The 13834-nt window shown below is 37.8% G+C and overlaps 1 protein-coding gene across 2 annotated transcripts in view; it reads right to left on the reverse strand.

Annotated features, from left to right (window-relative positions):
- Nucleotides 1-13834, reverse strand: part of LOC149162116 (Hydrolase-like protein family) — a 118747-nt gene that overhangs the window by 46006 nt on the left and 58907 nt on the right. For both annotated transcript variants that reach the window (XM_089437146.1, XM_089437147.1), the window contains exons 9-10: nt 13383-13551; nt 13174-13271 (exon numbers count right to left, since the gene is read on the reverse strand). In XM_089437146.1, coding sequence (XP_089293272.1) covers nt 13174-13271; nt 13383-13551 — 267 coding nt within the window. The remainder of the gene's footprint in view (nt 1-13173; nt 13272-13382; nt 13552-13834) is intronic.

Below are 13834 nucleotides of genomic sequence, written 5' to 3' on the forward strand. Positions count from 1 at the left end.
GATTTGGGAATAATCCTAACTATTTGGTTAGGTTATTTTATTACAAATTGCTTGGTCTGCTGGATTATATTTGTGTCGCATAAATGGGTAGTCTGTGAGGGTCTATTACAAATGGGTTTTCCCCCTTATGATGTAAAAAATATGAAAATCATGATGTAAAATGTCTTGAGGGTTGGAAAAATAATTTATCCCCTCATAGGTTAGTTAATTAAATTTTCTAGCCAAAAATTAATTAAAATCGTAAGCCAGAAATTTAATTAATTCTAGGTCCTCGCTAAATTTAAATTCTCCAAAGACAAAATTCGTTGGTCTTTAGAAATAAAATTTTAAAAGGTCCCGAGACTAAGGTAAATTAATTATTTTGCTAAATTTTAAACCTTTGATCCCTGGGGATTAAGTCAAAGTCAATTTTTTGGGAAATTAACTCAAAAATTTAATTTTTGAATTAATTAAAATACATTTAATTAAAAATTCGAATTTCCTCAAGAAATAAATATTTCAACGGATGAGATTAAAAGAAATTTTAGTCTCCATCAACAATCGAGATTGTTTTGATGAGGATCACTCGAATTAGCCGTTGGAGGATTTATCTTTAAATAAGAAGTCATTTGCCAGTCGATCTATTCGACTTTTGAGTCGTGTGCTTAGCGAAATGCTGTTGTGTAATATTTTTCTAGATAATAAAGAAAGACTTTGGGGTTAAGTTCTGTTGGTGTTACTCTTCATGGGAACACTGTAAAATGTGTTGTTTTCATGCATAATTTTTTCTAAAGCCCTTGATGATAGCTTCTAAAGAGTGATTTGAGTACATATCTTGCTCAGTCGCTGGGTTTTGAATAATAATCTAAATTTTGAACATAATAGCAGGGATCTCTATTTGTCTGAGTTTTATTGTTATTTTCTCGCTCTATTTTTAATGGCCGGATCGAGTTTTACAGGGAAATCTTGATTTTAGATTCTCGGGCGTTAGGGGAAGTTTTCAATTGGATCAGCCAACTCCCGATCTGTGTTTCCTGAAGAGCCCGGCTAAATTAGCTCCAGGTTTATCATAAGATTTTTTTTGCTGGTGATGCACTAAGGGTTTCGAGTTAGCACCTTTAAAATTTAAAAATCTCTTAATTTATGTGCAGCATAATGGTAGGTCTAGCTGATTAGACCCTGCAGTTTGTAAATTTTGTAATTATTTTTCTAACGTGGGTTTTTTCTGGTTTTTAGTTTTTATCATTGTATATATCGTTTGGTTGTTTTCTTGTTGTTGTGCAGCTACAGATCTGAGGAAGAAATTTGTGTAAAGTCCAGATCTAGGCCCTAAAGGGTAAGATCTGGATCTCTGGGGTTTATCAACATAATTTTCCAGGGATATTATTCATATTTTTTGCAGTCCAAAGTTTTAAAAGTTTTAAATCTGGAAATTTTCATAAGGGTTTCACGGATAAATCTGAGGCAAAAGCATATCATTTTAAAATAAGATTTTCTGGGAAATTTTCTTGGTTTTTTTGCTACCATTTTTCTCCTGTCTACTGCCATATTGAGCTTCCATTTTTTGCTGCATTCTTCTCCTTCGGAAAATTTCGAAAAAAAAATTGTTATCTGCGTTTTGGGGTTTCTAGAAAATTCGAATCCCTTCTGCAGCTCCTTGTCTTCGCTGCCTTAAATCACTGGCGTGGTTGTTCTTCCTTTTCACTGCGGCCCTAGCTTCGCCCTCATCCTCCTGCCATCTTTCTTCCTACAAAAAACGAGTGCCAAACCCCTGCTCGCAGTCTTTCCCTCTTCCACGTTGCCATACCTGTGTTTTACCTCCTTAGCTTCTGCCGGCTCATCTCCTCGCAACTCTCGGCCCTCCTCGTCGACCTGCGCCAGTCCTCATCGCTGCCCTCTCGTTGTCCCTTCCTCTGTGTTGAGAACTCCTTCCCTCTCTCAGCCCGTCGCTCCTCCCTCATCGTGGCTCCCTTCTTGCTGCAACTCCAAACGTTGTCCATTCTCCACTGTGATCGCTCCATCAACCTGCAACAACTGTTGCCATATCCCTCTCCTCTGTCGAGCCCCTCCAAACACTACTTCCTTCGTTGAGATTTCTTCTCCGTCGTCGCTACCTGCAAAACCCAAACATTTCGAACTTTGGTTTCTTTTGTTTGTTCTTTTTGTTTTAAGTTAGGTTTAGGTTGCATTAGATTTATTTTATTTCTCCTTTTGATTTCGATTTGAGTTGATTCTTTTTATTCATTTTTTTTAAATTTTAATTTGTATATGTGATAGGGTTAGTGTATTTTTCATTTTCATTTAAAATTCGATTTTTTGTCTTGGTTGTTATTTTTTCGATTTGTTTTAATTTGATTTTTTATTTTTATATTTTTTTGTTTTGATTTCACATTTTCTTTTTTACTTTTACTTGTGATTTTTTATTTTGATTTTGATTTCCTTTCCTTTTATTTTTTTTATTTTTGATTTTGCATTAAAAAATTTTAAAATATTCAAAAACATTTTTAAAAAAGCATTAAAAAATCTAAAAAACTTAAAAAAAATTGTTTGGTGACTTTAGAATTGGTAATGAAATAAATCAAATGCGGTACTTAGGCTTTCACATTTAAAAAAAAGTATGTGTCGTACGGCCCATAGAACAAAAAAAAGAATAAATAATTAAGTACTTCGTTTAGGGTTTGGGGTTTAAGGTTTAGGGTTTAGGGATTGGGATTTAGGGTTTAGCATTTAGGATTTATAACACTTTAGTAAATTCTTTTAATAAACACTTAAATAAAAGTTACAAAACACTTTTTAAAATGTTATAAAATGCTTAGGGTTTAGGGTTGGGGGGTTTAGAGTAGGGTTTAGGGTTTAGGGTTTGGGGTTCAGGGTTTATAATAGTTTAGTAAATTCTTTTCATAAACACTTAAATAAAAATTACAAAAATGATTTTTAAAATTTTATAAAATGCTTTGGGTTTCATTAAGTAGGCATGACTTTATTAAGTAGGCTCCAAAATTCAAGTGTAGGCAAAATTTTGAATGGTGTGTGACACAATGTCAACACTTGGCAATACATTGGTAGAACTCCAACTTCTCTATTTAGGTTTTATCCTTGAGTGCAAGGTCTCATTCTTTCAAGAAGTATTGATTCTCCGTGTAGATTACCTCAGATTTTCCCCTTATCCAAATTAAACATACATTCTCTTCTTTTTTCTTTCTCAACTTCAAACACATCGACATAAGACTACTCACAACTTAACTGTTTCGATAGGGGAGAAGGATATTAAGTATACCGATATTTTGATTATTAGAGTTGAGCACATCCCCCATTGTTTCTCTGTTGTTGATTTTTATATTTTGGTCACATTAAAAAATGAATCTCTTCATTTTACCACATTAAATTAATTGCCTAAGGGCTAATTAAAATTCAAATTTAAAGTTCCTTGGTGTCGTTGGTGTTGAATGTAAAATTTTAAATTCTGTGGTAGTGATTCCTCTATTGTCAAGAGAGATTAATGTTTTAAAACCATTGGCTATAGGAGAAAGATAATTAATTCTAGATCTGGGTTATTGAATAAAATCATTTTTAATCTAGAACCATTACTTGGTAGTTAATTTTCATAATTCTTCATGGGATTTAATTGCTAGAATATATTGCAGTTTTGGGCGTTTACATTTAATCATTCATGATCGTCAACTTCGCCACATTTATAAATTGCTCTAGGTAACTTGTTTTTATTTGATCTATGGTTAATTGAATATAAGACACTAGTCTAAAATCATTTTTATCTTGTGGTTGTGTCTTATTTTATTAGATCTATCCATCTCAGTTAACCAAGACTCATTTAAATTCGTCAAGTTGTCCATCTTTAAGTCTCCTAGAGCCAGAATTAGACGAAAGCCGAGCTCTGCACTGCGTCTCGCGCCCACTCCACCAAATGGACGCCTTCGGGAATGGTCGGGTCGATGGGCTACTTTCCGGTTACCACCTCCAACAGAACCACGCCGAATCTGTACACAGCGATTTTCTGCGTTATTTTCATGGTGTATCCGTATTCTGGTCACGGTGCAATGAGATTTTTGAGGGTGTGGAAATAGCAGACGGTGTTTTCCTAGACTCCAACAACTATGCTTTTCTGCTAAAGAGATGCACCGCCGCCAAAGCCCTGGCTCGGGGTAAACAGATCCATGCCCACATTATCAAGACTGGACTTCAGGGGCACGCTAGCGAGGCCCTCAAACATTTTTGCCAAATGCAGCGGGGGGGCCCGATGCCGAACGAGTCCACGTTCGGAAATGTTCTGATAGCCTCTGTCGGCATAGCAGCGGCTGAAGAAGGAAAGCCGATCCACGCCCATGTCTTTAAAGCTGGATTGGAGCGTGAGGTTTTGGCCAGGAGTGCGCCAGTTGACATATATGCAAAATGCCAGAATATGGCGGATGCACAACAAGTGTTTGACAAAATGCGGAAGCGAGACGAGGTTTCATGGGGTGCGATGATCTGTGGGTATGCACAGAATGGGTGCTCCGAAGAGGCTGTCAGGATATTTTACGACATGAAGGGCGTAGGGTTCAGCCCAGACGTGCGAGATTTGGTGCAATGGATAAGAGACGAAGGAGGATTCGTCAACGAGGGTTTGAAGCTGGAAAGTGAAGGCTCTTCGGGGTCAGGCCTGGTGTCTTCAAAGGCGATATCCGCAGGTACAAAGACAAAATCGTTGCCGTGCCATATTCCCTTGGCTCTACTGCCTCTCGTCGCAGGTCCAAATCAAACTGATGCTATTCTTCTCCATCTAGCAGAGGTTGTGCCCAGAATTGCAACAACCCCTTTTTCTATGGAGAATATATGCAGTGGAAAGCAGCAGTCTGATCACTCTGCCTCGTTCCAGATCCAGATCGTGCTCATACGTCTTTACCATAGTAATGGTCCCTGAACACAAAATAAAATTTATATAATTAAAAAAAATTGAGGCGGATAACCGAATTTTAACACACGATTTTCTTTGCAACTTCACATTTATAAACGGGTATAGTTTTGCTATTTTTACCCGCTAGGCGGATCTTACTGGTACCGAGGTCAAGGAGGGTGGTCTCGCGACCTCCTTGTCCTAATGCAGGGTATTCTATCCTAGTATGAATAATGCAGAAGAATGGTTATAGACTCCTAACAATTGGGACTATTTCTCTGCCTGGGATGTGATTTGCTTCAGTGGAGGACTCATATGAATAATACTGTAATGATTTCATTTAAAATTCAAAAACACCTAGGCATTAACATTTTAATGAAACAATAATATTCCTTCTCTTACAACATTATTCTTTTAACTATATTTAGCCGTCATTACCTTAAAACATTTTATTTTGAACCGTTGATGCATTCTCGTTAACAAACACTTGTTCGTAATTTATTATCCTTTACTAAACAGATGACTTCAACATGTCTATTTCTTTTATCGAGTGCATATAGCTTTTAAAGTTTCCATACATCTTTGGTGGGTTTAGTGACATTTCTCAACAATTTCATGCTTTAAATGGATGCATTTGAACTAATCTCAATTTGTCAATGTTAACTCGGTTTGTTTCCTGAATTTAACCTCAATGTAAGGTATATTCACTTCTTAGAGCAGTTTTCTATGAGTTTGCTTCTTGCAAAGTTAATCCTTTTCACGCAGAATACCCTCCAGCATTCCCTTCTGCCCACTTCAGCGTATGCTAATTTATAGAAAATTTACACATGCACGGTACTAATTCCACAAGGTATGTGTCCATCTTTGGCAAAAATGTTTGAAAATAGGAAAAAAACATGTTCAATATAGGACGTCTGATTAATCGATTTGAATAGAAGGTAATAGCCGCCAGGTGGGTATATGATGTGAAGGGTATACATCTCTGAAGGGTATACATCCGTATTTCTTGATGAAAGAAAAACACACTGAAAACTACTTTCATGTTTCCTGGAATCGTTTTCTGCATTTTCTTTGTATTGAATGCATTGAATTGAGGTGAGAATTTTTCTGGTGCTGTACCTTTTAGGACTATGTTTGCCTTGGTATTTTTATGGTTTGGAATTTCCTTGTCCTTGGTTTTTATTGGCAGCTACTTTGGTTACAAGAAACTTGCAATTAAAGATCCAGTGAAAACAAACAAAATTCCCAGGTAAATTCCTGAATAGGCTCCACACATACAAAGAAATTGTTTACAAATGGAGATGCTGCAAATGAAACTAACGTTGCTGAAGCTGACGTTATTAAAATAAATAAAGGATGCTGAGGAATGATTGTTTGGGAAGAATTCCATGACAGCTATGCAGGTTTTGAGCATTTCTTATTTAATTACACAAAATTTTAAAGGCTAGAAGTGATGGCGCCAGCTGGAGAGTAAAGGGATAATGTTATTGAATGAATAGTGAGTGGTGAGGATTGCTTCAACTTGTGTGGATCAGGATTCCACGGGGATTCTATGCAGAGGCAAAAAGTCAAGAGGAAGAGGCAGCAAACGGTGGGACATTTTGTCCAATGTCAAGAAGTTGAGGAAAATGCTAGCACATTCAACAGAAATCAATGGTATGGCTACTGGTAAGGTATATGAGGTGAATAACAATTAAATAAGATAGTGAGAGTCTATATTTACAAGGGAGAAATAGTGGCAATAGCAATGTTTTGCCAGTAACAAAAGAACAGAGACAACAATAAAGCGATGCTATAATGCTTTAAAAGAAAATTGCTGAATTTGAAACAGAATGGTGTGTCAAGAACATAGCTCAAAAATAATAAAAAGAATGAATAATCTAGGGACGTGTAGTGGAAAGTCTCTGAAACAGATGTGTTAAAGAGTAAATAATTAAGATATCAAATTCCCGCATTCTTTCTCAGTTTTTACTTTTGACAATGAACATTGTTCCTCCAATGGTAAAGTCTAGCTTCAGAAACCAAATCTCTCAGGTTGAAACCAACCTAGATCCCAAAATTTACCTTCCAACAATGCAATTTACTACTGACATCCGCAATGCAATGAAAGCCTAGTAAAAAAAAAAAATTTTTTTTTACCCGAAAGTCCGCAAATAGAAATATTCACTTTCTTTTGCTCAGTCCCTGTGTACGGTGGACGATTTTGACAGACATTTTTTTTTATTTTTTTTTCTTATTTTTTTTTTACGATTTTGGCAGACATTTTTACGATTTTGGCAGACACATCTTTTTTTTCTCGTCGGGAGCTGTCGCATAAACCGGCTATGTTGGTTGATGGGATTCTAACTATTGACATTGATTCAAAGATCTTCAACGGCATTCCAACACGAACCATAACCTTTGCCAGAAATCCTCGATATTCGCCAACATGTCCCTGAGAAAAAATAACGTATGCAAAGAATATTGTGTGTTAAACACTCAATATTTAGTTTCAGGGCGCTTCTTTCTGCAAGAATGCCGTGGCCATCTATTGTGAGAAATGCAAACGATGGCCGTGGAAATCAAACCGTAGTGCGTGCGATTACTGCGTTAATTCAGAATGACAGCTGTGGGATTTGAACACAGGGCTCTTTGGACCAGAGCCCTAGTTCGTGAAATTACCACGCAAAGCAAATTAAATTGAGAGATTATCGTATTGAAAATCGATCTCTGTGGAATTCAAAACCTGACGCACAGGCAATTTAAATGATGCACAGGTCTCGGTCGCAAAATTCACCAATGTGTTTATTGAAAATTGTTACGTATGCTGAGAATCGAAACAATCTTCTGGGAAATTGACACGGAATGCTCATGAAGATAACAAAGCGCAACCCTCGGGCTTTAAATTCACCAAATTTACTTGAAAACGATCATTTATGCTGTGAATCGAAACAATCATCCGGCAATGGATATTACTTTCACGGAACTATTCTCCGGACAATAAACCACGGCTCTCGGGATCGAAATTGACTGATATTTTCAGGAACTATTTGTGAAGTTCGAACCTGAGACCTTTAAAATTTGATAAACCCAGTTTGATATAACTGAGTTAATTACAGAATCGATGCCAGATACAGATTTGTAAGGGCCGTGATGAGAAATTGCAAGAATTTGAGATTTCAAGAGCGTGTTTTACAGGTGTAGGCCAATAAGGTGCCGCAGAGTTTAAAACTAGCTCTGATACCATCTGTAGTGAACAAACACCAACAGTAACTAAAATCTGAAATAACTATTCGCACACAGAATTTAAAATCTGAAATACAGAAGCCTGAAGAATCAATTTGTACTTACCTCAACTGCTGCTGATGCGGCTGATTCTACTGGTGCTGCTGATCCTGCTGGTGGTGTCGTGATTATTGGATCCAGATTCCGGGAGACCAATACCACCCAGCCAGATTGAGCAAACCTAGCTGCTCAATCCAGAGAACTTCACAACAGAAGCTCTCTGTCCCTCCGTGCCCAGAACCTCAGACCCTTAAAGCTCTTCCAATGGATAGTTATCTTCCTCCTGGTTTTCTCCTGGTGAATTTCTGCTCCTGGTTTTCTCCCCCCTTTCTCTCGGATCAGGCCTCTGCTTTTATTGACGGTTCTGGCGGTGGCCGCCCTCCTCCCTGCAGCCACCGCCTTTCACGCATTGAAGGCTCTCCGATATTTTCTACTGACCTTTACGCTCTGTTATAACTTCTCAGTAGGTGGAACGCGCTTCTGATTAATGGACCCTTTAATGAGGTTGTGTTTGTACGCTGCCTACGTATTTATAAGTTCAGCCAGATCTTTATAACATTTAAGTTATCAATTTATATCATAAGTTCCATTATATAATATATAAGATTTATATTATAAGGTCCATTGTATATAAGATTTATATTATAAGGTCCATTATATAGTATATAAGATTTATGTTATAAGGTCAATTATGTAGTATATAAGATTTATGTTATAAGGTCAATTATGTATTTTGTAAATTAAATATATATATATTATAAGGGTTTAATTATACTTTTTATAAAGTTTAACTTATATATGTTATAAATTTAAATTTTATTTATAAAAACTTAACACATTTATTGTTTGAATTTCATCACATTTGGTCTTATTATAAGGTTTAAAACTTTATATAATGGATCAATTTATCAGGGTCGTTACACTTTCGCTGCCGAAATTGCCATCACACAGGGCACCTTCAGAGCTCTTGTCCCTCGATGCCTGCCCAAAAGAAGAAAGCCAATCCTAAGCCGAAATCCAAAAGCTGGAAACCTCATGATCCTCCTCCCATGGATGATATTGATTCCAGCTCAGATGAAGAGGAAGGCGATGCGGAAGGAATGGAAGCAATGTCGGCACAGGATCCGCCCTCGACTGGTCCTGAGGAATCTACTGTCCCACCAAACTCACAGAAAAGAATTCATGAGTCCTCTCCCTCGGATTCAGACAAGGAGTCCTCTCCGTCAGCCCAGCTCAGTTTGCAAATCATGCCAGCTCAGCAGAGTCATCTTGATTGGGTCAAAGTTGGTAAAAAGAAAGGAAAAAAATACCGAATAGTTGATTCTACCCACGTTGGGTAGAATCCTCTGTTCTGTTCTTGTTACTCTGTTCTTCTTGTTACTTCTTGCTTAGCACTGTTCTCTTCTTGTTTTCTCCAAGGGGCCGAGGTGGATAGTCAATCCTTTCCGGCTGCCCGTTTTCTTGCTTCTCTTGGTTGTATCTTCATATTGTACCATACTTCCTCTTAATAGAATTAGTTTTTACCGAGAAAAAAAAAAGTCTCCTAGAGCCTGTGTTTCACAAGCAATCCTCATTCATTCACCTCAGGGACTACCCCCCTTGACTTGTCTGGGAGAGAGTCTAAACAGCGTGAGTAAGGATTAGAGTGACAACTCTTACTCTGAGCGTTGTCGCGATGCCTAGACACTTTGTGTGACAACACTTAGAAAATCTGCATTGTGCCACAAAATGTGTGACTACGCGAGGCCTTAGAAGATCAGACAAACTTCGATGCTTCCATAAGGTAAGTAGGACTTTGTCCTTTTGCTTGATCAAAACCATGATTTGACTTAAGTTGTTCTGAGGTTTTTGAACTAGTGCCACAGGATTCGAATTAGGGTTTTTCTTGGTTGCTCCTATAACGTTGCTCTTTCACCTAAGCTCTGATACCACATTGATTGTTAGGGATTTTAACTACTTTCCAATGATTCTCAAATCAATTCACTTTATACCACATTCATCATTAAGTAATTATACAAGAAAATATTCAACAATAAAACAATAATAACAGTAGAGACAGCCAAACACAAGAGACAAAATTTATCCTGGGAAAACCCCAAACCAGGGGAAAAACCCAACCACCTTTTCTTAGACAAAATTTGTCCAATTCAATAAGAGATACAATCTAAACTTTCCAAAACAAAGACAGTTTGACCAGTAACCAAACCCAGGTCAAATTTGGTCAAATAGAGATAGATTCATTCTTCAAGTCTGCCTCAGATTCGTCCTCTTACTCTGCCTCACATTCTTCCTCTTGTACTGCCTCAGATAAGCCCAAAATTCTACCTCAAAAGTATCATTATGTTATCCGAAGTCTTGCCCAAATGGAGAGGGTGAATGGTCTATTTATAGTGATCAACAATGCCCCGAGTGATATGTTTGTTAGGTTGAGCTGACATGAACTTATGGAGGAGCCAACCTTACATTTTTGGAGGCAAAATTCACAATTTGAAAAATTCAAATTTTATTTCTTTTGGAGTCAACTTGAGACACAATTCATATTTGTCATTTCCTTTTATTTTTGGAGGGCTAAGACAATACATGAAGACCGACCATAGCTACAAAAATTCAACAATTACAGTGAAACCCTTGGGTTACAAGCCAACCCACTAGCTCTCAAACATAAATGCCAAACAAAGCCCACGCATGTGAGTCGTGAGGCCTTTTGGGCTAACGTCATCCATGTAAGAAGCTCTATATGCCAAGCATTGGTGCTCTAGGGTGCCAAGTATGATGTAGAAGCACCTAAAAATCATCCTTGAGGATTGGCCCTCAAATGTTTTTCAATGTCTCTTTGTGGTCCCCAAAACCAGCTGGGGCACCACAAGGAGTCTCCTAGGTCTCCAATTGTGCAAACGTGTCCATCTCTACTCCAACATTGAGGGTTTTCAAGATGCTACTAGCCCTCCCAAGTCTTTGAAGGTGAGGCAATCCTCATCTAGGCTTTGAATCAACTGCCATCCATCAATTGTTGCTAAAGTCAATCTAGGGGCATGTTGGGTCTAGGTATATCATCCTGAAGAATCATCAAATGTAGTGCAAAGCGGCAGAACGTTCTTGGTGCAAGAAATGCCCAAGGTCATGTATGATGTGTTGTTGCATCTTGAAGGCCTAACGCTCTCAACACTTCACTTGCGAGTGCCAATATACTTCTCTGGGGGCTTGGGTACTTGTGGGTAAGGTGCCCAAGTCATGGACTACTAAACCACTTGACAATCACAACATAAAATCTAGTGCAAGCAACCAGACATCAGGGACAATAATCATTATTGTGTCTAAGTGAACCAAACTTAAACGTAGTGGGTTATTTAACACTTCAAATAAGGATTCCCTTATATAATCGGGGTCTTGAGCTCGTAAAGGTGTTTCCTCCCTAGGTAAGACTCAAGAGTGAATAAAGGACAACCCTATTAGGTGTTTCCAGCCTCTACAGGGAAGTGACATTTCCTTAGTCCAACCTTCAATTGATAGGTGTCAAAGAATCATAATGATTGTACGGAGGGGAGAGGACTTCATGGCCAAGTGCCATAGTCAAAGGGACCAACATGATGGGGATCCACATCCCGAGTGTATAGATGTGAGGAGGAAGCACTCATGGATACCTAGGTTACCAATTTGACCCTTGTTTTTCCACCCCTCTTGTGCAACTTTTACTTTTTCTTGATTTTTCCTTGTATCACTGGCAACTGCTCACAACTCAAAGGGTTAGAGCTTGCTTTGTATGATGTATAGTAGTTGTAGCACCCCTTAATGATGAGGCAGCTCGTCACTCATGGGGGTTGGGACACGCAAGGGTTCCACTTATGGTGAAATGGGGCACACATGTGCCCGGGAACTGGGTGATGGCAATGAGTGAGGTAGAGCTCATGCTAGTCTTTTTCCCACGTGCTAATATGTATGTCCTGACCATCTTTTGCATTTTGATATTCTTTTATTTTATTTTGTGGCCATGATATGCTATTTCTTTTTGTTTTAGCTAAATCAACCACCCAAGGCAAAATTTTGGGCCCTACCCAAGTATGAAGATATATGGATGCCAAATCCCAGAGAACCAATGGCTAGTTGAACCCGAAGAATAGATGTGAGATAAGGGCTTCTCATGTATGGTGGAAAGTCATAAGTATGGAATAGGGATAGATGGGACAACGCTATCTCAATCAGGGTTTCCCAAGTAAAGCCCCTCCTATACCCATTGGGCCATTAGTTGAGGTCCCACTGGACTAGGATTGAAAATTAGCCCCCCATTTAAGGTGAGAGAACAAGACCACGTCAAATCTCCTCCTCCTTCCAGTTCACCCCACAATCCATATCAAATGCCCAAATACAAACAAGCATAAGCACCCAATTGCAAAATGAATAAAGTACCCTTTTATTGGAAGCCCACCTTCCATGTGCTCTTGCCGGATGGTTGAGAAGTGTGTGGCTGATGCACGTGCCATAGATATAATGGCACGTCATCAGCTAGTGGTGGCTGTCAGGGGCTGCTCACTGGCTAGCTGGGTGTGAAGAATAAGAGGAAATTTTTCTCCTATAGGATTTACCCATTTTGGTGGGTAACAAATACCACCTACAAAATAAGTGATTTCTATTTCAATTGTTTTGCACTGAACAACTACTAAAACCAATAAGCGTTGAAATTACTAGCTTTTAAGAAACCATTAAGTATATGCTTGATTTATTCCAGTGCAATTTATGCTATAAATAATCAGATTTATTGATTGTCACAATAATTTATTTGTTTTCCAGAAAATGTAACCCAGCACTCATTTGAAATTAGTAGGCAGTTTATTGCAAGAGACTCTCTTCTAAGGTGGAATATAAAACATATGGACATAAACTGTACATATGAACATGAGTAGAGATGATAAAAATCTGAAACTAATGAGCAGTTTACATTAAAAGATCCTCTTCCAAGCTAGAAATTAAAACATATGAAAATAAACTGTTGTATGAAGTAGAAATGATAGAATGGACAATTTCCACAAAGAAGATGGATTTACATGAATGTTGTTATGAGCAAAAAAGGGCCAGAGAGCTGAATGAAAGCTAACGTCCACTTTTTTCCATCCAACTCTTTGTAATCCTCGAATCATCTCCTCTGTTCATGAAACCAAGAATACAATGCATAGTAAAAATGTGGAAATACAAAAGCGAAACATCCTCCAACAACAAATACAAAACTCTAAGAACTCATCATCTACAGTCTTACCTTCTAACTTATCATAGTAGTCTTCTGCCCTTTTACTGCTGGGTGTTGTTTGTGCTGCTTCCTTTGCCTTTGCAGTTTCAGGCCCATATGATGGACCATCTGTTAGAACTGGCGGACAATATAGTACATCCACAACATGTTTATACCCATCTAGAGAATGCTCTGGTGGCTGCAACCATGCAAACCAAATATTGGAAGGCTTGTGATAAGATATCAACCTTATAAACATAGTGAATAACATTTTTTAACATACATTATGTTGGATATATTACCATTGGCACGATAGGATTTTATTCTAAACATTTATAACCAGTAAATAAAGGTAAAATGTTAATAAATTTCAAAAAACATCCATATGAAACAACAACAAAATAAGAAAAATAAATGCGACCATTATATGTCAACATAATCGTAACTAACATGCAACTGAAGTAAATATTGACATGTTTATA

The sequence above is a fragment of the Pinus tabuliformis genome, chromosome 5_2, assembly GCF_031772625.1.
Source record: "Pinus tabuliformis cultivar Carrire ecotype Pingquan chromosome 5_2, CPIR1, whole genome shotgun sequence".
NCBI classification, from domain to species: domain Eukaryota; kingdom Viridiplantae; phylum Streptophyta; class Pinopsida; order Pinales; family Pinaceae; genus Pinus; species Pinus tabuliformis.